Source organism: Marmota flaviventris, chromosome 1 (assembly GCF_047511675.1).
Source record: "Marmota flaviventris isolate mMarFla1 chromosome 1, mMarFla1.hap1, whole genome shotgun sequence".
NCBI lineage: Eukaryota > Metazoa > Chordata > Mammalia > Rodentia > Sciuridae > Marmota > Marmota flaviventris.
Genome location: NC_092498.1, coordinates 20,905,487 through 20,932,866, shown reverse-complemented (window position 1 = coordinate 20,932,866; position 27,380 = coordinate 20,905,487). Strand labels below are relative to the sequence as shown.

The 27,380-nt window shown below is 33.9% G+C and overlaps 1 protein-coding gene across 2 annotated transcripts in view; it reads left to right on the top strand.

Annotated features, from left to right (window-relative positions):
• Positions 1-27,380, top strand: part of Exoc4 (exocyst complex component 4) — a 765,522-nt gene that overhangs the window by 72,128 nt on the left and 666,014 nt on the right. For both annotated transcript variants that reach the window (XM_027950110.2, XM_027950111.2), the window contains exon 5: positions 2,942-3,051. In XM_027950110.2, the coding sequence (XP_027805911.2) occupies positions 2,942-3,051 (110 nt within the window). The remainder of the gene's footprint in view (positions 1-2,941; positions 3,052-27,380) is intronic.

Genomic DNA, 27,380 nt, shown 5'->3' with positions numbered 1-27,380 from the left:
TGCAATCCCAATATACAATTGGTGATTTTGCAAGACTCTCTTAGGCTAGGAGGGATTTAGTATATATCAGCTATTGTTTTCAATTCAGTCATGAATGATTCTGAATGGATTTAAAATAAAAAAGTTGTTATATGTATTTAAAAAGAAAAATATCAATATCTCTCTCAGAATAAAGTGGTTCATATTAATTACAAACTTCAAAAAATTATTTTTTATCTCAGTTTTTATTTTATAAAATACATTGAGGGATTCAAAACCCTTTGAAGTAATTAAGAGTTTTCACCTTTATCTCTGATATGGTGAGAAGAGGTCTTCTTTTCTCTTCTTAAACGAAAACTAAGGTCCATACACATTAAATGTGATATTCCATAATAACACCTACCTGTCTGCCAAACTTCATGTCTGTAGTTACTAAATGAGTGGGTGTATCCTTTTTTTTTCTCTGGAACTTTTGAAAGCAAGTCCTTCCATAAAAGAACAAGAAAAAAACCAAAAATCATTTCCAGAGTTACTTGCCTTTGGGTTAGTGTTCACAAAGGAGAAAATTGAGGCCTAAGGGAAATTTTTAGAGAGAGAAAGAGATGAGTCTATGAAAATAGTTCTGCAGTAAATTGACTTTCTACAAGTTTATTGATGGAGTTTGAGAGCCCTCTGGCTCTGATTATAAAGTTGGGAGGTTTTGTTTTTCAGAGTTGAAATGCAAGCCATTTATCACCCTATATTTAACTGAAATATATTTTTAGGTTAAAACTGAGAAAATAATGTAGGTTTTAATTTAAGATGAATCGTGTGCTCTGTGTTCTTAGAAGTATGTACTGTTACAGATTCTCATGTGTATATACATGTCAGTATGCACATACATATGTACTAACTGTACTTATTTATTATTAGATTTGGCAGGTAGTATTATAGCTATACATCTACCTGGATTTTCCTGCTAATTGATACCTTTATCCTCCTTTAAAAATCACTTGGTTATTTAAATATTTCTGAAATACATAATTTTCCTGTCATTGTAAATTTGAAATTGACTTTTTATTAATCACTCAGTAGCAGTATTATAAACCTCAGTAGACTCCGGATCCATGGGCTAGGGTGCTAGGGAAATATGGACAGCTAGTTTTCTAATTATGAGAAAAAGACAGATAAAAAGTGATAAGGTAGATAAAAATAAAACAACGAGAATGCAAAAGTAATCATAAAAGATGGAAGAAGGATAAACCTCTGATCTAACTGATTTTATAAATACATAAACTTTTATTACAAAATATTGTGTTTTTTGAAGACTTGGAATGTTTAAAGATCGTTGAGGCAATTAGGAGCTTATGGTTTTATGTTGGTGGAAAAATCATCAGAACTATGATGGTTCAATTCCTCCTAATATAGCTTTTATATCTTATACTTTCAACTTCACATTAGCCTGTGAGTGAACTATTAGAATTTTGCAATTTGGTGTAGCTCATATCCTAGCACACTTGCATCTTCAGCACAGAGCACAGTGCTGAACACGATCAGATGCTCAGTAATTGTTTGGGTAATGATTTCCTTTCTTTTCTGGGTAAGTGAAAAGGGAAAAGTTAATGACTGTCATAGTCATCCTCAAGGCTTAGAACAATGGCTCATACATTATTAAGACTCAATGAAAACAGTGATACCTTAACTGATAATTTTACTCTTTAACAAACCTTATTTTTCAAATTTTTCTGAAGGAACCGTTTTTTTAAAGTAAGCTCAAAATGCACACATGCCTGGGTATAGCATGTAGCACAATAGTAAAGTGCTTGCCTAGCGTGGGTTCCATCCCCAGCACCACTAAATGAATGAATGAATGAATGAATAACCAAAATACTCACACAACTAGCATCTTGGTTCCAAAAGAGTGTGGAAGGAAATGGGGACACATGACCATGGGGTGGTTGCAGGTGTCATTCACAATTGCTCACATCTCTCAGTCCATCCTTCTTGGAGATACCTTTCTGATGGAGATGGTCTTTTCCTTTCTCCCCCTGTGCCTATTGTCCTTTTATGACCTACTTTGAAAATCAATCCAAGGGTAGCCATTACTACTGATGGTGTTTTTTGAAATGGGAAAGAAGTGAGAACTATGACTTTGACTCTATATCCTTGGAACTGATGTTAGAGCAGCTCTTCTGTGGTCCTGTTGTGTGGCTAGATCATTTAGTTTCTTGAGGGCAGGGCCCAGGTTTCATCTGCATTAGCATTGCCTACTTTCTTATAGGTAACAGGTGCTCATAAATTTAATAGGATAGCTTGAAAATTGAAGTGTTCTTTATAATCTTTGTATCATTTAAGATCAGTGTTTTTTTGTTTTTTTTTTAAAGACACTCTGTAGTTTATTATTAACAGGAGGGACTAGGCTTTAAAAGAAGATTTTTTTTTTTTTTTTTTAAAGCTAATCAAATACTAAATCAGCCTGTTTGAGAATCTTTAAATCAGCTTTATTTTAGTGATTCCCAACTTGTTGAAATTTATGGTCTCTTTTAAAGAAAACGAAGAGTAGTTAACTTCTGAAAAAATATGTAAAAATCTGCTTGAATAATACAAATTTAAATGAAGTTTCTGTACTAGTAAACCTTCATTTAGATATCATGTCATGATGTCATTTGAACTTTTCTTGCTAAGGTATTCTTTAATATAAAGGAGAATATAAAGAAATTGTGCAATAGCTTGGCACAATGTCATTATAAGGTGGTCATCCAGATGATCCAGAATATCATTTAAATACTTTGAATCTTTAGACTACATTTTTATGCTCCTGGCTGTGTCAGTCACCTCTTTATTGGAAATGTGCTTGTGAGATGTTTGAAATCACAGTGTGAAGAGGGCTTGTAGCAAAAAGGAAAGTGATAAGGGCCAGGCACCTAGTAGGACTTAAGTTGGTTTTAGCGAAAATGGTAACTACTGTTCATTTTCCCCAAAGCTCCCACGTGAAAGATGCTTCTCCTGGTCCTCTGATCGATGTTACAAACCTCCCTACTCCACGCAAATTCCTTGATGCTGCTCAATACTCTACTCCTGGAAGCTCAAGTGGTAAGTTTTCATTCTTCAGCCACAAAATGTTTTAGTATGCCTATTGAGTATCTGTGGAGGTCTGAGGTAAGTGCTTTGGTACCTATAATGAGCCCTTTGTGACCCTCACAGGAAATAAGACAGAAAACCATCATTTATTGATTTCTCTATGTTGAACCGAACTTGCATCCTTGGGATGAAGCACACTTGATCATGGTGCATTATCTTTTTTTTTTTTTAATTGATTTTATTATTTTTTAAAAATACACGATGACAGTGGAATGCATTACAATCCTTATTACACATATAGAGCACAATTTTCATATCTCTGTTTGTATATAAGGTATGTTGACACCCAATTCAAGTCTTTATACATGTACTTTGTATAATGATGACCATCACATTCCACCATCCTTGGTAATTCCCTTTCCCCTCCCTTTCCATCCCACCCCTCTTTCCTATCTAGAATTAATCTAATCCTCCCTGCTCTCCCTCCCTATCCCTCTATGAGTCAACCCCCACCACCTCATATCAGAGAAAACATTTGGCAGCACTATCTTTTTAATGTGTATTTTTTTTTAATTTTGTAGTTGTAGATAGAAAGCATGCCTTTATTTTGTTTATTTTTATGTGTTCTGAGGATCAAACCCAGTGCCTCACATGTGCTAGACATGCGCTCTACCACTGAGCCCCAGCCCCAGTCCCTTAATGTTTTTTTGTATGAGATTTGCCCCTGTGTTTTTAAGAGTTTTTGTATCTATGTTTATCAAGGATATTGGTCTGAATTTTTCTTTCCTTGAGGTATCTTTGTCTGGTTTTGGTATCAGGGTGAAACTAGCTTCTTATTCTGAGTTTGGAAGCATTTCCTCCTTTTCTATTTCATGGAATAATTTAAGGAGGAATGGTGTTAGTTCTTCTTTAAAGAACTGGTAGAACTTGGCTAAGAATCCATCCAGCCCTGGGCTTTTCTTTGTTGGTAGGCTTTTGAGGGCATCTTCAGTTCATTACTTGAAATTAATCTGTTTAAATTTTCTATTCTCCTGGTTCAATTTGGGTAGGTTGTATGTCTCTAGGAATTTGTTGATGTCTTAAAGATTTTCTAGTATATTAGAGTTTAAATTTTCAAATTAACGTCTGATTATCCTTTGTATTTCACTAGTATCTGTGGTGATGTTTTCTTTTTCATCATGAATTTTAATAATTTGAGTTTTTTCCCTCTTTCTTTTGGTTAGCTTGGCTAAGAGTTTATCAACACTTCTCAAGAAGAAATATATGAAAAAATAGTTTAACATCTCTAGATATTAGATATTAGAGAAATGCAAATTAAAACTACACTGAGATTTTATCTCACTCCAGTCAGAATGGCAATTATCAAGAATACAAGTAACAATAAGTGTTGGCAAGGACGTAGAGAAAAAGGTACACTCATACATTGCTGATGGAACTGCAAATTTGTACAATAACTCTAGAAAGCAGTGTGGAGATTTCTCAAAAAACTAGGAATAGAACCACCATTTGACCCAGTTTTCCCACTCCTTGGTATATATCCAAAGGATTTTAAAAAAGCAGCATATTACATGACTTATCAATGTTTATAGCAGCACAGTTCACAATAACTAAGCTATGGAGCCAACCTAGGTGCCCTTCAACAGATGAGTGGATATAGAAAATGTGGTATATATACACAGTGGCGTATTACTCAGCCATAAAGAAGAATGACTTTATGACTTTTACTGGTAAAAGATTGATCTGGAGACTATCATGCTAAGTGAAATAAGCCAATCCCAACAAACCAAAGATTGAATGTTTTTTCGATATGTGGAAGCTGATCCACAATAAAGGAGGGGGAGGAGAAGAAGAGATGTTCAGAGGTTTAGACAAAGGGGAATGAAGGGAAGGGAGAGAGGATGGAAATAGGAAAGACAGTGGAAAGAATCTCATGTAACTTTCCTGTGTTACATATATGAATATGCCATCATATATATCCACAAGAATAGGGCTCTAATTAGAATGAGATGTATTCTATGCAAGTATAATTTTATCAAAGTGGACTCTACTGTCATGTATAACTAAGAAGAAAAAAAAATGATATAAAACCATCAGTTGAGCCTATTGCATTTTCATAGTTGAATACGGGCAGCTAACCCTGGCCTGCGTGTAGATTCCAGATGTGGACGTTTCCTTTCACCAGCACTGTTGGTTTTCTAAAGCTGAAATCTTGGCAGGCATGTTCTTTCCTTTTTAATATAACTTTATTGCTCCTGTTTCACTTACTGTTTCATCTCTGGTCCTTGAGAGCTTTTGAGTATGTGACTTTTCTCCTGTGACCTGGTTGCTTGTGCATCTTCCTGTGGCCTCACTACTTCCAAATATACTTGCCTACTTGTGTGCACACACTTAACACATTTGGAGGAATTATCTGTAAACTAATCCTTCTTTGGGGTGACCTAGCATACTACTGAATGAGACATAGGAGAGCCATTATAGTCTATGTTTAAGTTTGGGGTTGGAGGTCTCTCTTTGATTCTGGATATAAATATTTAGTTGGATTTTCTGTAGTGGCTCAAACTTGCCCCTTCAGCAAAGGGCTAGGCTAAGCTAGAATCAGAGTTTTTGGGCCTCTACAAAGAATTTCTCTGCTATTGCAGTTTTGGGTTGTGGAAGAGAAATTGGGTGTGTTGTGTGATGCTTTGCAAGTGCCTTCGTTTGGCACCCAGAGTCCTCCATGTCTTTTTAAAAATAGTAATATCTGTTACTGGCTTTCAGATAAAAATTAGTTGTAATAGTTCTTATTAGATCCATAGTTCTGTAGAGCTTGAAATAATGTAAAACTAGAAAAGAGAAAAAATAATTTGTAATCGACCAATACATTTTGTGTAGCTAATTGAAAGTATTTCTTTTGAGAGCTTAACAATATTTTATTCCTGTGGCATATTTCATTGTCCTTTAAAATACCATTTAATTAAATCATTTTAGGGTTATTTAGGCTTGGAATTTTGAAGTTTATTACTTTTACTGTAGAAAAGTATAGGAATTATTCTATAATAGATTTTTCTTCTGCCAGTTTTCTTACGATTTTTAAAATATCCCAAACACTGATTTTTTATTATAATGCTTTAAAAGAGAACACAAATCTTTTCGTTGAGTTAGGAATGTCTTTATTTTTTTCCTCCTTTTGATGTAGTGTTACTTTTCACTGAGTTTTTGATTCTCTCCTGAGCTGTTACTGAGTGTAGAATTATGAAATAAAGATACATTTATACTTTTAATTTGTGTTTCACCTCTACTTTTTGTGGAAATTACCAATTGTTACATCTTGGCATTTTTGAAATGTGAATCTCACTGTCTAGTCTGATTTTATTACTGTATGCAAATGTTGCCCTGTAAATGGCCAAGTGAAATAAAAAATTTAATTGTTTATGAACAAATGAAAGTGTAGGCTTTGCAAATAAAAGTGCTTTATAAATATCAAATAAGCTGAATAATGACAATTATGGCAAATTCAAGTAGAAACTAATTTTGCCACGTCTGTTATTTTTAATATGACAGCTCTACTCTTTTTTAAAAATTTATTTATTTATTCCAATTAGTTATATATGACAGCACAACACATTTTGATTCATTTACACAACTGCAGCACAACTTTTCATTTCTCTGGTTGTATACCATGTAGCATCACACCGTATGTGCCATCACACATGGACCTAGAGTAATGATGTCCATCTCATTCCACCATCTTTCCAATCTTTACTTTTTGATGGGCACATTTTCTGTCAGATTCTGGAGTAAGCCTTTGTCACTTAGTGGAGTTCATGGTGATATTTGGACTTTGACATTATTAGGAACAACTCTTGAAGCACTGCATGGTAGTTTATTGAAGCTGGGGCCATTATGGAGACTGCTTTTAGAGATATGTGCAAATTTTTCTTTTAGACGGTTTTATTATTTACTTTTGACCCTTTTGGAGACTGTTGACCTCATGATTTTTTGGTGGGTGAATGAATAAGTAGTTAAAATGATGACTAAAATCTAATAGCAGATTAAGATGTCTTTAGTGTCTACTAAAAATGAAATGATATTTTAAGTGCTTTACATTTGGTCCTTCAACAATCTTCTGAAATGGCTATTATTAGGAGCCTCATTTTATAACTGAGAAAACTGAGGCCTAGGGAGGTTTATAATTAGCTTAAACATACATAGCTGACAAGTAGCAGAGCTATGATTTTAACTCAGGAATTAGGTTTCAGAGTAGACTCTTCTAAGTAGTTTGTTCTACTGAAAAGAAACCAGCCTCTGTATAGCAGTTTTCTAGTCACACAGATGTAGTGAGTTAAAACATAAAATTTCTGTTGGTCAGAAATCTAGCATGAGTCCTCTTGTGTTAAAATCAAGTTGTTGGGCAGGGCTGTGTTCCTTTCTGGAGAGTCTAGGGGTGGTTTGTTTCCTTGCCCTTTCCAGCTACTGTAGGCTGCCATTAGCTCGGCTCCTGGCCCCCTTCCTCCAGGTTCAAAATCAGCAGTGGTTGTGGACATCTTTCTCACGCTGCATCTCTCTGACCTACTTTTTTGCTACCTCCTTTCTCTTCTAAGTATTTCTGGGATTAGATTGAGCACATGTGGGTAGTTCAGATGAATTTCTCCAACTTAAGGTCTTTAACCTGATCACACCTGTGAAGTACCCTTTGCCATGACCTGCTCAAAGGCTCTAGGGTTTAGGACATGAGTCTCCTTGGGGAACTGTTATTTGACTTAATCACACTCTGTTCTGCTGATTTTCTGACTCAAGTTATTTTTACGAGTGAATGTGGGAAAACTTGACATTCTTTAAATTATGTAGTGAAATCTTTTCATGTAATTGAAGTTCTAGTCTTTGGAACTTTATCAATTTGTATCACATTATTAAAGGGGATTGTATAAATGAGGAAGATGTAAATTTTGTAGATATTGCTTCAAATGTTACTAAGGACATAAAAAAATCAGTGGAGTGAAGAAGATTTCTATAAATAAAGGGAAGAAATTTTGTCTTATTCTTAATCATGAACAATAAGTCCTAAGAGTCTGCTTGTGGAGTGCTCTGCAAGTCAGCCTAGAAAGTAACAGCCATTTTCAGCAGGGAGTTTAACATGGGCTCTTAAAGCTCCCCTCTCATCTTGTGAAACAGTAGGATTGAGCATGTAATCCATTAAAATTGACACTTTGATAGAAGAAGTTGCAATAGGAAATCCCTGGGTAAAACGGATTTCCCATTGGGGTGCCATAAATTAAGGTTGGAGGTGATTCCTGAGAACTTTCAGGTTATTATTAATTAAGTGAGAGTTTTGATTGCTTGTGAATGAGTCGTCTTTCAGATGTCTTATTTAAAGGTAGAGTTGCGAGTGACTTTTCTGTCATAGTTTAAAAGTGATAGTTTGCAAGATATATTTTATCATCCACACAACAGTTTTGTGAAGTAGTCAGGGCAGGTACTGTTGTCAGTACTATTATTATTTTTATACTTATCTATTAATTTTAAGTATATGATCATATATTCAAGGTATAAAAATTATATAGAATTTTGTATGGGTATGCATCATCTAATTAAAAAATAAAGAAAATGAAAAGTCAAGGCATAGATTGGCAGAAGCAAATAATACATTAACAAAAAATGATTAACATCCTTTTTGTTTACCAACTACATGTTAGTGAAGAAAAGAAATGGCATAATAAAGACCTGGGCAGGTAATGGGCAATTAACAGAAAAGTTCATGCTCATGGAAAGGTTGGCATTGATTTGATGGAGATTAAATGTCCAGAATATATAAAGAACATCTATAAACTAATAAAACAAGCGAAGAGAATAGACAAAATTATGAACGTGCATTTTGTTTTGTATGAAACCCCTACTAACTAATGTAAGAAAAATTGTGCATATTCTAACTATTCAGACATTATTTAAAAAATCATTTTATAGATATGGAAACTGATTCCCAGGGAGATTTGAGGGACTGGCCTGGGGTCAACTAAGATGGTTGTTGTTTGAGCCTGGTCTCATGCTGTTTCCACTTCAAATATGTAAAGAATGCATTTTGCAAGACTTTCTCTTGTTGTTCTTATCAGTCACAGTATTTTGTAATTACAGGGAAACTATTGTTTAATTTATATGTAGTTATTCAGCCATCAGGTAGAAGGATGGGAAAATGTGGAGAAAAGCCAATAATTGTAGTAAAAATGTTGGTTTAAGCTTTTGGACTCCCAGTATGTCCTTTCATTTGGCAAACTGCCTTTGGAACATTTTGACTGAGCAATTACTCCCAGGGTACACAGGCATTTCATTTGTGGCTTCTTTATTCATTTGATTCATGCTCCTGCTGGGAAGGCTGTGATTATGACTGTAATGAAACTGGACTTCTTACTTCTTTTCTTTTTGGTACCAGCATAGGTTAAGAAATAAAACCTAAAGAGAACACAAATTAAATGTTTTTCCTTTTGCTGCTGTTTTCTTGATGTGCGTTTTATTTCATAACATCTTGTTTGAGACTTAATATTTAAGATTTTGAGGTCTGTTATTTAAAGAATTCTCTCTACATGCAGTGGGAGCTATGTATCCTAATATGAGATGAATTCTCTTACAACTCATGTGTATAAAACAGTGAAAATCTTGATTCTACAAAATTATATGATGTCTTTCGGGTTTCTTCTGTCCTTACTTCAGGCCTCCCTTGGCATTTAAAATCAACTGGTCCTAAAGTGTTCTTACATTTGTTAATTTTAACCACTATGTAGTACTTCATTACATAATAGATCACAATCTATTCATTCCCCTATGCTTAGACAAAGTGTAAGTTGTTTCCAGTTTTTGTTCATATGAACCTTATAGCAATGGTTATTTGTATGCATATTTTATAGGACAGTTTCCCAACCATGAATTTCTTGGAAATGGGTTATATATGTGTCTGAGTCAGAATCTCTATGCACGTGCTCTCTAGCCACATGCAGCCTCTTCCATTCACACACTTATGTAAGTGCTTTTATTTTCCATATGTGCCATGATTCTCAAAAAGTGGAGAAGCTCTACTATTAGGGTGCACATGTCTGTATGTACATATAGGAACGTTGTGTATTTTCAGCTCTGCTTGCCAAATTTTTTTTTATTATTATTATTTTATTTTTTAGGTGTAGATGGACACATCACAATGCATTTATTTTTATGTGTGGTGCTGAGGATCGAACCCGGGTCCCGCCCGTGCTAGGCGAGCACTCTACTGCTGAGCCACAATCCCAGCCCCTACCAAGTTGTTTTTGTGAAAACATTATTTTTCAACTCATATATAAAAACAAAATATACAATATTAGTGGAATACCATGTGATGTAAACATATATGCATACATTGTGTAATGTTTAATTCAGGCTAAATATATCTATTGCCTCAAGACATTTGTCATTCTTTTTTTTTTTTTTTGAGGAAAGGAAAGAAATTTATTTTTGCATAGGATTTTTCCAATAATTTTGAAATCTATTGGGTTAGTATGCTTTATGATGTACATTTGATAACATAATATTGCAACTTTATTAGGTTTCAAGAAATAAACTAAAATTCAGATGAGTATTGAAAATATTTTTCTTCCTAAAAGTACACAATCAAAAAAAAAAAAAAAACACACCTCGTCTATTAAAGATACAAGCAAGTAAGCAATACATTTTAAATATCATAATAAACCTTATGACTGGGATAAGGTTCTAAATCACATTTTAGTTTCAGAAGCCTCTGTCATTTTGCAGGAAGTTTGAGATCCTGTCTTTATGTCCATGTATACTTTTTCCATTATACTTCCAAATATTTGAGGTAATTGGATTGATCTCTGAGTCGTTGTTTAGCCAAATCTCATTCCATAAAAGCAGGTGTGCAAGAAATATAACTTTCTAAGTTTTGTATAACTCAGTATTTTTACCACCATTCAAGTGTATATCAGAAACTAATCTCAGACAGTTCTGTGTAATATTAAACACTTGGGGCTTCCCTACCATTGCTCCTGGTGTTTTTCAGTCCTCAAGTAGCAAGAAGTGGGAGTGGTTCATCTGCTTCCTGGCTGTCTTTCTCCACACAGGCATTCATGACAACCACAGGACCACTGGACTTTGATTCTTTTTTTTTTTTTTTTTTTTTTAATTTTTTATTGTGGGTTGTTCAAAACATTACAAATTTCTTGACATATCATATTCCACACTTTGATTCAAGTGGGTTATGAACTCCCACCTTTACCCCATACCCAGATTGCAGAATCACATCAGTTACACATCCATTGATTTACAAATTGCCATACTAGTGTCTGTTGTGCTCCGCTGCCTTTCCCGTCCTCCACCCTCCCCCCTCCCCACCTCTCCCCTCCCCTCCCCTCCTCTCTCTCTACCTCCTCCACTGTATAACCCTGAGGGTCTCCTTCCATTACCATGCAATTTCCCTTCTCTCTCCCTTTCCCTCCCACCTCTCATCCCTGTTAAATGTTAATCTTCTTCTCCTGCTCTTCGTCCCTACTCTGTTCTTAGTTACTCTCCTTATATCAAAGAAGACATTTGGCATTTGTTTTTTAGGGATTGGCTAGCTTCACTTAGCATAATCTGCTCTAATGCCATCCATTTCCCTGTAAATTCTATGATTTTGTCATTTTTTAATGCAGAGTAATACTCCATTGTGTATAAATGCCACATTTTTTTTATCCATTCGTCTATTGAAGGGCATCTAGGTTGGTTCCACAGTCTTGCTATTGTGAACTGTGCTGCTCTACAAAGAAACTATTAGAGCTAATAAATGAATTCAGCAAAGTGGCAGGATATAAAATCAACACGCATAAATCAAAGGCATTCCTGTATATCAGCGACAAATCCTCTGAAATGGAAATGAGGACAACCACTCCATTCAAAATATCTTCAAAAAAAATAAAATACTTGGGAATCAACCTAACAAAAGAGGTGAAAGACTTATACAATGAAAACTACAGAACCCTAAAGAGAGAAATAGAAGAAGATCTTAGAAGATGGAAAAATATACCCTGTTCATGGATAGGCAGAACTAACATCATCAAAATGGCGATATTACCAAAAGTTCTCTATAGGTTTAATGCAATGCCAATCAAAATCCCAACGGCATTTCTTGTAGAAATAGAGAAAGCAATCATGAAATTCATATGGAAAAATAAAAGACCCAGAATAGCAAAAACAATGCTAAGCAGGAAGTGTGAATCAGGTGGTATAGCGATACCAGACTTCAAACTATACTACAGAGCAATAGTAACAAAAACAGCATGGTACTGGTACCAAAACAGACGGGTGGACCAATGGTACAGAATAGAGGACACAGAAACCAATCCACAAAACTACAACTTTCTTATATTTGATAAAGGGGCTAAAAACATGCAATGGAGGAAGGATAGCATCTTCAACAAATGGTGCTGGGAAAACTGGAAATCCATATGCAACAAAATGAAACTGAATCCCTTTCTCTCGCCATGCACAAAAGTGAATTCAAAATGGATCAAGGAGCTTGATATCAAATCAGAGACGCGCCGTCTGATAGAAGAAAAAGTTGGCTACGATCTACAGTCGGTGGGGTCGGGCTCCAAATTCCTCAATAGGACACCCATAGCACAAAAGTTAATAACTAGAATCAACAAATGGGACTTACTCAAACTAAAAAGTTTTTTCTCAGCAAAAGAAACAATAAGAGAGGTAAATAGGGAGCCTACACCCTGGGAACAAATCTTTACTCCTCACACTTCAGATAGAGCCCTAATATCCAGAGTATACAAAGAACTCAAAAAATTAGACAATAAGAGAACAGACATTTGTCATTCTTTGTGGTGAAAATCCTTTCTTCTAACCACATTTCTTTTTGAAGTGATCGTACCAATGCAGATGCCTCTGAGCAGTGCATGAGCTTTTATTTCTCCACTTGTCCTTTCTGTTGGTTTTGTTAGACTTTAATTTTTGAAAATCTGACAAGACAAGCTGTGTGTGGCTTTTGAAATTTCAGCTTTGTTTATTTTAGTTTGCATTCCTCTGGTTTCCAGTGGTGTTAATCATCTTTCCATGTATATGGACCATTTTGGTCTCTTTTCTGAATTGTCTGTTTTTTGCCTGGTTGTTATTGTGCAGTTTTCTCTATAAATAAATAAGAGAGTTAAGTGGATGCTTATCACTGTTCTGTAAATACCTCCCAGTATAGTTTTTTAAAAAAAATATTTATTTTTCAGTTATAGTTGGACACAATACCTTTATTTTGTTTACTTATTTTTATGTGGTGCTGAGAATCGAACCAAGGGCCTTGCATGTGCTAGGTGAGCGCGCTACCGCTAAGCCACAACTCCAGCTCTGTAGTTGGTCTTCTTAAAAATTTGTTTTGTAGTTATAGATGGACAGGATGCCTTTATTTTATTTTTTTATTTTTATGTGGTGCTAAGGATTGAACCCAGTGCCTCACCTATACTAGGCAGGTGCTCTGCCACTGAGCTCTACAGCCCCAGTCTTGTATAGTTGGTCTTATTTATTATTTTATTATAGTTAATTTTACTTTATTGTAGTTAGACTTGTCAGTATTTCTTTTATAATTTATATTTCTTTTGTCTTAAAAAATCTTTTCCTACTTTGCTATCATAAAACATGTTTGCATGTGTTTTTAAAATGTTTTACAAATTTGCCTTTTAAACTTGACTCTCTTAAGCTATTTGGAGTTTATGTTTTATATACTTTTTCAGGAACTGAAATTTTGTTTTCTTATACGTAGCCAGTTAATCCAGCATTTAGTGGTAGCTCATCCTTTCCCCCTTTAATAAAAATATTTTTCTTAAATGGACTTTATTTTAGAATAGTTTTATAAACTGTCAGAAAATTGCAAAGAGTAAGAACAACGAGCCCCATTGATTTTTAATGCCACTTCTATACTTTTCCCATAAACTGTGGGTTTTTATAGTCTTGTGTTTCCCTGGACTATACTGTCCCTCTCCTAATACCACACTGCTCAAGTATCTTTGGCTTTCTTGTTTATTTTGGTGCCTGGCAAGGAAGTGTTCCTATCTTGCTTGTTTTTAGAATCAGCTAAGCTATTCTTGGCCCTTTACTCTCTCATATACATTTTAGAAGTAGAATGTCAGGTTTTATTAAGAATTTGTGTCTTCTTATTGAGTATTCACATTCATGAACTTAAAATAACCTCATTGAATTACCATCAAATTGAATCACCATCAACTATTTACTTTGTCAAAAAAGATGATGTTTTACTCACCTTTTATTAGATGTATTCCTGAGTTCTTTATAGTTTTTCTGGTTACTGTGATTCTTTTTAACTTTTTGTCTTTTGTTATATTTCTAGGAAGTTTGATTTTTCATGTAGACTTTGTACCTAGAAATTTTGCTGAATTATTTAAAAATTCTAATAGTATACTTGAAAAATATATTTGTGTATTTTCCTGGATTCATATGTAAATAATGATAGTGTCTTCTATTAGTAGTTTTATCTGTTTTTCTTAAAAATTTAACTGATATTTCCCCCCTTTCCCTTTTTATATTTGATTATTAATATTTTTGAGTAGCTGGGAATGTACAGTAATACTTTGATACAGGCAGTAGTGGGATTTTGATGGATATGCTTCTAAAATGTCACCATTAAATATGATATTTGCTTTTAGTTTTTGATGAACCATCTACCCTTTTGTGGAATGGGAAAGTATAGATTCTGTTTTTGTTCTTTTAGATTTTAACCTTGATGTTTCAGCACCTACTGTTCCACAGAGATATTTTAAAGTTATCAGCCATCTATTTTTATTATTTCAAATGCAGTGCATATTCAAAGCTACTGCTTGCCTGTAGCAGTAATAAGGTATTTGCCAAATTGTGATTTTCTTTTATAATAGAAAAATGTACTAATTAGAATTCTATCATGAGGAAGAAATGTCTCCTCTACATTCATTATTCATTATTTAAATCAGTACGAATTCATGGATACATATTTTGTGCTATGAGTTCTAATTGATTACCATTAATTATTTACATTTTCACTGAAATTGCCCCAAATCTGACTGCTGGTAGGTAGCTACTTCAGGTTGGTGTCTAGGTCCTTCCGACATTTCCTTCATCATCTTTTGATCATTTACATTCCAGTGCCATAAGACATTTTAGACTCACATTGTACATTCCCTGTCCTAGCCTTAAAATCAAATCTCTCTAAGCAACTCTGATTCCTTCTATTGGAGAATGATATTTTGAAACCAAGATTTGTGTTTGAGTTGTACACATTTCTACTGCTATGCTATTGCTGTAGTGCCTCTGACAGAGCTAGTGGGGAATATATAAATACACACACACATTTATACTTAAGTATGTAAATTTGTGTATAACACACACACACAGAAACAAATACGTACATGAAGAGAAAGCATGAGTTCAACTCCAGTTTCTAATTAACCCACTGCAATTCTAGCAATCTTTCTTAACTTAATTCTACTTCTTTTCTCCAATAATGAGAAACCTGGCCTTCATTTTTGTTTTATTTATTCCAGTAATCCTACTATACATATAAAGTAAGTTAAGAATTGCTAACCCAGGAAAAATAATAACAGTGAAAAACAACTTTATTCTAATATTTGTGTACAGTTCTATGTGCGTGCTATAACACTTTGGGTATGTTGTCAAAATTGGTCAAAAGCTACTACGTAGGTTAGGTCTCGCTTCCCTAAACCACTTTGTGATTATTTACTTGCAATTTATTTAGGTTTGTTTGTTTCTGCTTTTTATTTCATTTGGGCTAATCTAGAACCTGGCTGATTTTAATATTTTATTTTGGGAGACATGAGACATTATAATGTCCTAAGCATCACACATATACAAAAACTAATCAGATAAGCATCACTTCTTCATCCTTATCTTTTATCCATATCTAGTCTACTTTCTGTTCTGTTTCTACCCATGTTCTGTAGATAACCAATCTTATTAGTTTTTGCTTCATCATTCCTGTATTATTTTATAAACAGTCAGATAAATGTATCTTACATTTTTTTCTTCCATAAAAGGTAGTTTATTCTCTTATACTTTGCTTTTTTCACTTAACCATACATTCTGGAAGTTGTTCCATATCGGTTCATAGAGAATTTGCTCTTTATTTTTTAAAATAATATTCTGTTGAGTTGATTTACCATAATTCAACCACTGTCTTTATGGGTATTTTGGTTGTTTTACATATTTTCCCATTGTAAGCAATGATGCAATGAAAAAGTTCATTATATGTTTTCATATTGTTGGAAGTGTATCATTAGACTTAAATTTCACAAGTTAAGCCCATATGTAGTTTTTTTTAAGCTTTAAAAAATGGTTTTCTTGTGATAAAAAAGTAATTACATAAAATTTACCATCATGAATCATTTCTTTTTTGTCCCCCTTCCTTTTTTTTTTTTTTTGGTGGTACTGGGTATGTAATCCTGGGGTGCTCTCCCACTGAGCAACATCCCTTTTTCTTTTTTACTTTGAGATGGGGTCTTACTCTATTACCAAAGTTGTCCTTGAACTTGCAATCCTCCTGCGTTAGCCTCCCAAGTAGCTGGGATCATAGGTGTGTCCCTCTGTGCCCTGCGCTATCATAACCATTTTTAAGAGTACAGTTCAGTAGTGTTAAGTGTATTTACATTGTTGTGCAGCTAATCTCCAGAACTTTTTCATCTTGCAAAGTTGAAATCTATGTTCATTAAACAACTCTTCCTTTCCTTCTACCCTGTACTCATGACAACTAACATTGTACCTTCTGTTTCTATTATTTTGGCAACTCTCAATAACTGTTAAGTGGAATCATATATTATTTATCTTTTGTGAATAATTTCACTTATATATAGTTTTTAATATCTATTCATGTTGTAGCATATACCAGAATTTTCTTTTCAAGGCTGCATTATAATCCATTTCATGTATATACATTCTGTTTGTCTAGTCATCTTTTGATGGACACTTGGATTGGTTTTACTTTTTGGCTAATGTAATAGTACTGGTTTGAACATGGGTGTGCAAATATTTCCTTGAAATTCTGCTTTCAGTTCTTTTGAATACGCACTTAGCAGAAGAATTTTGGGTCATATGGTAATTTTATTTTTAAGTTTTGAGGAACGACCGTAATGTTTTCATTGCAACTATACCATGTTTACATCATTACCAACAGTGTACAAGGGTTCCATGTTCTCCACACTTCTCACTTTCTGTTTTGTTTTTAGTTTGATAGTAGCCATCCTAATGAGATTATGTTTGATGTGTTTTTGGTTTTTGTTTCCATAATGACTACTGATGTCAAACATGTTTTCGTGTGCTTATGGCCATTCGGAGACATTGGAGAAATGTCTACTTACATCCTTTGCTTGTTTTTTTTTTTTTTTTGGTTGGGTTGTAGAAGTTCATTATTCTGAACATTATCCCCTATTTGTATTGACTTTTAATTATCTTCCCCATTTTATAGGTTGCCTTTTCACTCTATTGATGGTATCTGTTGATGCACAGAAGTTTTAAATTTTGATGTAGCTCAGTTTGTCTGTTTTTTCTTTTGTATTTTGGTGTCATATCCTGGAAATACTTCTCAAATCCAATTTTCTGAGATTTTCTTCATATTTTTTAAAAGAGTTTTATAGTTGGAGACCTTATGTTTAGGTATGTATGATATAAAGTAAGGGTCCCCACCCAACTGTGCTTTTATTAGGTTTTGCCAAATTCTTCTCTAGAATAATGCTAGTTTGTATCCCCATTACTAAATGTGTGCCAGTGCCTGTTTCCCCACAGTCTTGCCATACTTTGATACTGTTGCCATACTTCTAAATGTTTTCCTAATCCGATGGGTGCAATGATATCACTTTGTTTAATTTGCATTCTCAATGTTTAAAGTATGTGTATGTGTGTGTGTGTGTGTGTGTATGTGTATTTATGTGTGTGTGAATTACCATTATGTCTATTCTTTATCTTTAAATCTTTAATATGCTGTATTTCTGTATTTCCAAATAGTGAACCAATTTGAATTCTTAGAATAAATCACTCTTGATTATGGTATATTATTCTCTCATTGTGATATTTAATTGTTTGCTATTTTTTGGTTGCTAATTTTAAATTTTATTTTGTTATTTAATTTTTTGTGATTCCATGTGTGATATAACCTACTAAACTGAAAGCAAAGCATAGGGTTTAGAGTCTAAACCAGGAGGTCTGGTAAAAAGAAAGTGTCTTTACCAGGAGGTCTGGTAAAAAGGAAGAACTTCAGTTTGTCTTTTCCTTGTCTTTTGTGCTGTGATTCAAAAGAAGGAGGCATGTGACTATCTGTTGGATCTTCAGATCATCCCTGAGTTTTTAGATCTGTTCCGCATTATCTCTCCCTGCACTGATATGGTAGCTGTGGTCACCCTCTCCTATTCAGTCAGTATTAGTGTTATCACAGAGAGAGTGTGCTTACAGTACTTTTGATTTGTAAAGCAGTCTAATAAATCAGTAACTTTCAAGAGTAAATGTTTGCAAATATTTTATTCAGGATTTTTGCACCACTGATGTTCAGGTGTGGTATCAGGTGAGGGATATTGTATGGTTTAAACCTTAGTAGATATTTTCATATGAGTGAAACTGTGTAGTTTAACCTTACTAGGTTTTTATTTTTCAATACCATAATTAGATTCATGGAAGAAATTTGTAAGTTTGAAATTGTTTTTGGAATAACTTGTGGAGCTTTGGAACTATGTGGTATTTGAAGGTTTAGAAATTCCCCTATGAAACAGTGTACTGATTTACATTTTAATTTTTTTCCTAAAATTTTGTCTGTATCTTCTTTACAAAAATTTTAAAGTATTTTATCCCAATGGGATCTTATTTCAATCTGTATTTTTCCTATGAAACTATTCATCTCATCTACTTTAAACATTTTATTTATGTATATGTCTACAGAATATTTTCTTCTGGTTTTTAAATTTATTTTCCTTTTTCTCCCACTTCCTATATTTTAAGTTTGTGTTATTTTACCTTTTTTCTTCATCAAAATCGCTCTCAGTTCGTTAGTTTTTCAAGAAATACAACAGAATTTATCGATTAATTTTACTGTTATTCTATTTTTCTATCTTGTTAATTTCTACTCGTCTTTATTATTTCCTTGTTTGTGATTTCTTTTGGTTTATTTTGTGATATAGTCTTTTTTTTTTTTTTTTTGACTTTGTATGAGCTAGAATTTAAGTCAGGTATTTAATTCTTTCATTTTTACTGAAAAGTGTTATGTGATGCAAATTTTGTCTGACCACTGGTTTAAATGGTCCATAGACACTAATATGTAGGATTTTCATTATCATTTAAAAATTATCTTAATTCAATTTGTCTTTCCCTTTTTATCTAAATGTTTATAGTACAGAAAGTTTAAACTTTGAAATGAGCCCATTTTCAAGTTTCAGAATCAGCCTAGGTGTCTGTCAGCAGATAAAGGGATAAAGAAAATGTGATACATATACACCCTGGAGTTTTATTCAGCCATAAACAAGAACAAAAGTATATCATCTTCAGGAAAACATGGAACTGGAGACCATGATTTTGAGCAAAATAAGTCAGACTCAGAAAAAAAATCATGTTTTTTTCATATGTGGAAGCTAGAAGGCAACAACAGGGACTCCATGAAATTAAAAGGGAGATGAGTAAGGTAGAAGAAAGGGATGGGGGGGGGGGAGGGTAGATTGGGAAGATATTGGGGAGTGAATTGAACAAAATATGTTTTCACTCATGTACCAATATACCACATTGAAGGCCACTGTTCTGCATAATTAACATTATGCACAAATTAAACAAAGAAATGAAGCAGGTGGAACAACAAAAAATGAATGGCATTTTGTATTTGTTTGCTTTAATACCTAATAGTTTAACTTGAGTGTAATTGGAGAATAGTGTTTGTTTCTTTCTACTTTGTGGAATTTGTTAGAGCTTTCTTTGTGACAATGTAAGATCCGTTTTTTTTTTTTTTTTTTTCTTAATTAAATCTTCTATGGATACTTGACAGCAAGAAGATTTACTGTTATCAGGTGTAGTGTTTGGTCTGTATCCTTCAGATCTTCCTCATTCAATTACATCACCCAGGTCTTCTATCTCCTTTCCTAATTTTTGTGATGGACTGAAGTTTCCTATTAATAGTGATGGTTTTCCCTCCATATTTCTTTACGTCTCCTATAGTTTTTGCTTTTTAAAGGTGATTTGGCATGTAGTCAGAAGTGTAGCTTCATTGTGAATTGTTGCTTATGTATTCAAATACTTCTTGGTCATGTTTAATGCTTTTGACTGGCATACCTTTGTTCATGCTATAATCTAGCCTTTCTAAGTTTTGGGAATATATGTACAGCAGATAGTTTTACTTTGCATTGTGGGCCAAAATTAAAATACTTTTTCTTTCAATATTGAATTGAATCCCTTGATAAGTAGGAATATGATGATATATTTTGTTAACTACTGCCATCCTCTTTTATAAATATATGTATTATATTACACTGGTTATGTCTCTTTGAGTTTGTTTTTTTTATTTTTAATTTTGCACATCTTTTGGTGTCATAGGGCAGAGGGTTCATGGTTAAGGCTTCCATTACAAAAGAGATTTAGAAGAGAAAAGCATAACAAATTTACTTAATGTAAGTGTTTTGTTTCACAGGTGCTTTCAGAAATGAAGACTCAAAGAAATGGAGAAATCTCCATTTTTATAGACAGCCATACAAAAACATGTTTGGAGGACACAACAGCATGATCTCAGATAATAGTGTAGGAGGAGTTTAGCAAGGCTTATTAGTTCATATTCTTTACATGACTTGTTGCTTGAGGTCTTTCAGGGGAGAACTGAGGGAGGTCAGAGAGTGACCTTCCTGGGATTTATGGCTGCTTCAGTGCTGAAGGACAGTGGGGAAGTGAGAGTGACCTTCCTGTATATTTCTTTTTTAAAAATATATATTCATATATTTTTAGTTGTTGATGGACCTTTATTTTATTTATTTGTTTGTGGTGCTGAGAATCGAACCCAGGTCTCACACATGCTAGGCAAGCGCGCTACCACTGAGCCACAACCACAGTCATCCTGCATATTTCTTAAATGACAAGGTATCCTGTTTTGGGGAACCATATCCTGATCCACATCAGATTTTAGGATGCTTTTGTATTAGGGATTGTCCTGAAATTAATACCTTTTAAAAAAATGTTCTCAATATCTTCTTTTTTTCTATTTAACTTAATTTTTTATGTATTCATTTTTATTGGTATCCTTTAATTCCCATCTATTTGCCTAGATAAACAGTAACTTTATTTTACCTGCCTCATTCTCTGTCTTCTGATCTTTTGCATAATTTTTAGTTTTTCACAACCTATTACTTTTGTCTAGTTGTCTTCTATCCTCATCTTCATTTTTGCATTTGTCTTAAATCTATATTGAAATATTTAAAATGCTCATCACAAGCACTTTTGTTGAAGTTTTCCCTGTCAGTTCTTGGCTGGATGAAGCTCATCAACTAAGAAGGGCTCATCATTTCAATTGAAAGCTGTTATTTTCCGTAGTCTTGTTAAAGGACAACTTCCAGTGGTATTCATTCCTTGGCTTATACTTTCATTCATTGAGTTTTCTTTTTTTTATTTGGTAAGAAATGCTCTTCATTGTTATCTTCCTTTGTATGTTTTTATGAAAATTCTAATAATTCTAATGGTTTTTTCCCCTTATTGTGACTTTTTGCCTATAGACTATGAAGTTTTGTTGTTATTTATTATTATTATTATTTTTTGGTGTGTGTGTGTGTGTGTGTGTGTGTGTGTGTGTATTAAAGCTAGGGTTTCACTATGTTGCCCAGGCCGGCAGAGTCAAAATCTTGGGCTCAAGCCATTCTCCTGCCTCAGTCTCCCAAGTAGCTGAGTAGCTAGGACTACAGTTACATGCTACTGTGCCTGGGTGAAGATTTTTTTTAATCTTAGAAATATAATAGCTTTACCTAACATTATATTTCAGTGTTGATTATTTGGATTACCTTTCCCAGATACCCAGTGGACTTTTTCATTTTGTGTGTGTGTGTGTGCGTGTGTGTATTTTTATGGCAAATTTTCTTGATTTATAATTTTATGTATTCTGGCTCACTGTTTTTCTTCTTTCCCTAATAATGTTATTTTTACTTTTATTTTCTACTTCTGCTACTTTCTCTTTGATCTTTTTCATCACTGTATTTCTACTTTATTCTCTACATTGCTACCTTGCATTTCCTCAATACTTTTTAGGAAATACACACACACACACATTCACACACACACACACACACATATGTAACAATACACATATATATGAAACAATAGATATGAGGAAATATATAGAAAAGGAATCTATACATAAAAATATATGTTTTATATATGTTAGTCCGTTCTCTTGGGCATTTTATAACTTTTTCTTCATGTCTGAAATAACTTTGTCCTTTGCTTCCATTTATTTTCTGAATTTAATCACTTTTCTTATGTTATTTTTTTTTTTATCCAGGTCAGTTGTTAGCTTTTGAATTTCTGACTCAAGATGGTTTTTTTATATCACCAAATTCTTGTTTGAATATATCAGTTGCATCTGGAATGTTGCCTTCCTGTGTTGCTGTGTTTCATGGTTAATTTTTGGAGGAACTTTACCTTAATTGATATGTATTGGGTTTTCTGACCTTTTCATAATACCTCAGTGTGAATCTGTTCATCATTATTTATTTTTTATTTTTTGTTAATTTTTATGGTATTAGGTGCTTTACAGGATTTTTGGCTCATTGGCTCCCTCTTCTGTCCATATCACAAAGTCTTGATACTTTTGTGGTTCTTTTTGGTGTTGGGAGAAAGTTGCGTGTTCTCTGAATTTTGGCTCTTTTGTATAGAATCCTGATTTTTTTCCATTTTGCTTCTTTCTCTCTCAGCTGTCCTATAGCTGGAGGGCGTTTATCTCTTCCTTTATGTCTTATTTCTGTTTCAGAAGAAAGCCTGCTTCTTCGTATGGTGTCTACTTTTAAGTCCTTTCTCTATGGTCAGTGCTCTGATCTGGTTAGATCCTTTTATAGTACTTTGAAGCTCAGGGTGGACTTTGTCTTTTATGATGATGATTGTATGGTGATTTTAGATCAACCTTAACATCACTTATCCTCTTGATCATAGGTTTCCATGCTCTACTTTGTCTGCTTCAGAGCCTTGTGGCAAAGAAGGGGGCAGTGCCAGAATGAGAGAGTCATTTGTTGGGTTTAGGTGTTTTGTCTTATTTTTATTTACAGTTATTTTGAATTTCGGGCAATTTCTGCTTTCAAATTACCTTGGTGACATAGTTTTTATGTAGTTTTGTTGATTCTTCTTAATGTTTTATATTGTTTTTGGAGGAAATATTGCAAGATGGGGACCTTAGCACCTAAGGGAATTCCTGGTCTGTGTGCTCCCAAAGCCAGAAGTTTTCAGAGTACATTATTGGGGAGCATTTTTCTTGCCTTTGAGTTTTTGATGTCACATTATCTCATTTAATATGTGTTGCTTTGTGAGGCAGGTCTTATTATTTCTACTTTGCAGATGAAAAAATTGAGATCTGCAAGATTAAATGATATGAGTGAGCTCACTCTACTTGGAAGTGGTAGAGATGCCAATCATATCTAAAACTGAAGGATGACAAGTTCTGGTTCTTTCCATGACATTATGCTGTCTTCCTGCATTATTAAACTTAAAAAAATTAACAAAGGACTATGGCTTAATCATTTTTGTGATTATCAATATAACAATCAGTTTATTATCAATTCTTGTTCTCCCTGTTCCTGTGTCCGTGTTCCATTTTAGTCATCTCTTCTCAAGCAGACCTCCTCTACTCAACCCTCGAAGACCTCTGTTCCTTGCTCTAAGTGAGTTATGAAAGTTAAGCATCCGTCAATAGGAAAATGATCCAGTAGATGTAAGCTGGCTTTGTTTGCTTGGGATCTAACAGAACTTACTTTCACTTATGGAAGAACCAGTGTACACTCTTAAGTTCTTTCAAAATTCACTACAATGTGGGGTTTCTCTCCATCCCTAAACTGAAACTGTCCCTTTTATCTGCCACTTCATGGTCTTATCCTGAGGCCTTGTAAATACTTCCATTGAAGAAACCATAGCTCCAAGATGCAGGTGACAACAGCTTTTGACAGCCTCTTTTCTGGAGTGGGGTGTTATATTGTCTGTAGTTTTCTTTAAAGTAATTTAATCTGCACCTTAGGGGTGCTTAGTTAACATTTTTGAAGTACCTTAATCAGGAATCTACACTCCAGGGGTAGTTAGTTAACATTTGAAAGACCCTAATCAAGATTCTATACTCCAGAGGCAACCAGTGCATCAGATATTGCTCTCAATCTGCACCAGTGGGTGCATTAATTAGAATAAAAGATGTAAGAAGTAATTTTTCACTGGTGAAGGAAATAGTATTTAAGATAATATGGTTGACCAAGAATTTCCACTGAGACAAGAATGGAGGATAAGGATTTGGTGAGGTCAGTAGAGTTGCAGTCCAAGTAGGAGCTTGCAGCCATTGAAGGTGGCTTTTGTTGGCTCACTTGGCCAGTGGAGCAAGGTAGAGTCCCTTTACTGGCCAAATCCAGCCTTCCTCTGCCTGCTTCTGTGTCCAGAGCTCCATTGGACCCATACTCTTCAGCACCTCTCATTGTATTTCTTGTCCTTAGAAATGTTACTCTCAATTTTGAGTCAGACTATTTAATTTCTTAATCACATATTTTTGTATATTTTAAGCTGATTGGATATCTCAAGAGTGTGAATTTATAGTTCCATTTTGATCAGAAACAAATTATTTTCATATGGTAACCTTCTTGTTATTTTCTACTTGTGAGTACTGTCAGCATTCTGAGGCCAGGTTTCCCATTTGTGGAGTAACTTTTGTAGGTGAGTAATTTGGTAGTTTAATGGTCTAGTTAGGCTGGATAATTTTTTAAAGTCTCCTTTGAAATCTGTTCAATACCAGCAGACAGATATCATGTTAATAGGGATAATATTTTTGAATACAATATATAATTTAGATTATATAGATTGAAGTCATATATGAATATAAGAACTTTGCATAATTGGTATACCACATGTAATATAAGAAATGACATCTGTTATGAGTCTTATAGCTTTGCTATTGTCTCATACCTTGGTTAACATACAAATGATAAATGACATATATAGCATATTCAATAAAAAGCTCAAGTGTGTTACTGGGGCCCTTGTATTCTGCACTTTGGTGAGATGCATGAACAAGGCATGACACATATTACTACTGATCTTGGCTTAGCAGACATACTGAAGAAAGCAAGCAACCATGAACCGGTGGTGTAGATTGTTTCTCACTGGCAGGCAAGGTAGCTTTTTAAATAAAATATTTGACCACATGAATGGATTATTCCTTTTAAAAATGTGTTATCTGTACTATAAGTATACATGTAAGTTACTATCAGTCATGCAAACAGATTTAAACTAAAATTAATGGAATTATGGAATTTTAGTGCTTGAGATGACCTTAGATATCATCCAGTTAATCGTATCATGAGTCCCAGAGATTATTAGTTGAACCCCATTTCCATGATTCCATGCTTAGCCCCAACATGGTTTACATCCACTTAGGCATATATACCTGTGTATCAGATCAATCTATAGTAAAGGGGTGTGAGTAAAAAGAAACCCTTGTGGCCAGTGGGAATTTTGTGGAAATAATTGGTCAAAGGACATCAAAGTTGTTGTTTTTTTTTTTTTTTAAATTTAGCACTATCTTTTTGGTAAGATTCAGAACTAAATTTGAGGAATTTCCACCTGGTAAAAACAGCTCAAAAAAAAAAAAAAAAAAAAAAAGAGGAAGAGAATTGGGAAAGGCAGTGAAGTAAAGTGAAGTAATTCTATTTTAAAGTGTTTCAAACCATAGCAATAAAGATACTAAGGGATGATCTGGGATTCAGTAGTCTGTACCGAATCTGTACATTTTGTTCTAATTATTGTGTTAGGCTTTGTTGAATTTCAGTTAACTTGTTTTTATAGAAAGCCTCCCCCCCCCTTTTTTTAAGCTCCAGTAATTCTATCTGACCTCATAGGGTTAGTGAATATTAGACTAGTCATGGTTGATTATATTATCCTTTTAAATTGCCATTTAATTTTTAGCTGATGTAAGTGAAATAGATAATATAAATTAATTAATATTGGATCTTTTCAATGTTTATGCTCTAGGAGATTTCAGGAGACAAATAGAAAGATAAGATTCTAAACAAATGTACCAGTTGGGGCTGTGCAATTTTATTATTCATACCTTGCTTATTTGTTGCTTTTTAATGGGCCATCTATCATATTAGTGTGCATATAAGTAGCTATATGCCATGTAATCTCAGGCCTTATTGATTTAAACCACATTTACCTTATCACCAATCACCTTTGTGGCAGGTAGCTGATATTTAGGTGGCTCTTTGTATGTGTCATGTTTGTGACTCAAATGTGCTCCATTTTAAAGAACATTTTGTCTCAGCTAAATTTCTTTTTGCTTTTCTTTCTTCCTGAAGCAAGCAGATGTTTCATTCCCCAGGCTTCTGAATTTAAATGGCTCCTTGGCTAAGTACTTTCCTCTTCTCATTGTGCTGCTGGTTAGTCCAGAGAGTACACTTCTGTGGCCTAAGGTGTCTAGTTTCTTCATGTATAAAACAAAATCACATGTCTCTTCTTGAAATGTCACATTTGGAAATATTGATTTTTTTTTTTTTTTTAAATTGCCTTCAGAATTGTCATCCTTAAAGTCTGAGGCTTTTTGGTACTACTGCTAATTTCACTAATATTAGAAAAGTATACTTAAGTAGCATATCATCAAATGCTCTCTGCCTTGCAAGGAAGGCCACATGAATCTGCTTATTCTTTATGTCCTTCTCTTTCTTTGTGAATTTTGGACATCTAGAAAGTCTAATAAAACACAGATAAATATGTAAAGAATTTGTTCTCATAAGAATGAACTTGTGCAAGTAATTTTATTTTGTATGTAATTAAAATATCTTTGACTCATATATAAATACGATTTTTGTTATGGTAAAATACAATGTAAAACTTATTATTGTAACCATTTTTAAGTGTGCGCTTAATGATATTAAATACATTCATAGTGAAACATTGCCACTATGCATCTACATAACTCTTTCATCTTGTAAAACTGGAACTCTGTACCGGTTAAGCAGTAACTTCCTCCTTGCTACTCCCTTTGCTACCCTCTGGCAACCAACATTTTCTGTTTCTAAGAATTTGTCTACTCTTAGTACTTAATTCATTGTAAGTATAATCATACAGTATTTATGTTTTATATATTTTATGACTGGCTTGTTTCACTTTGCATA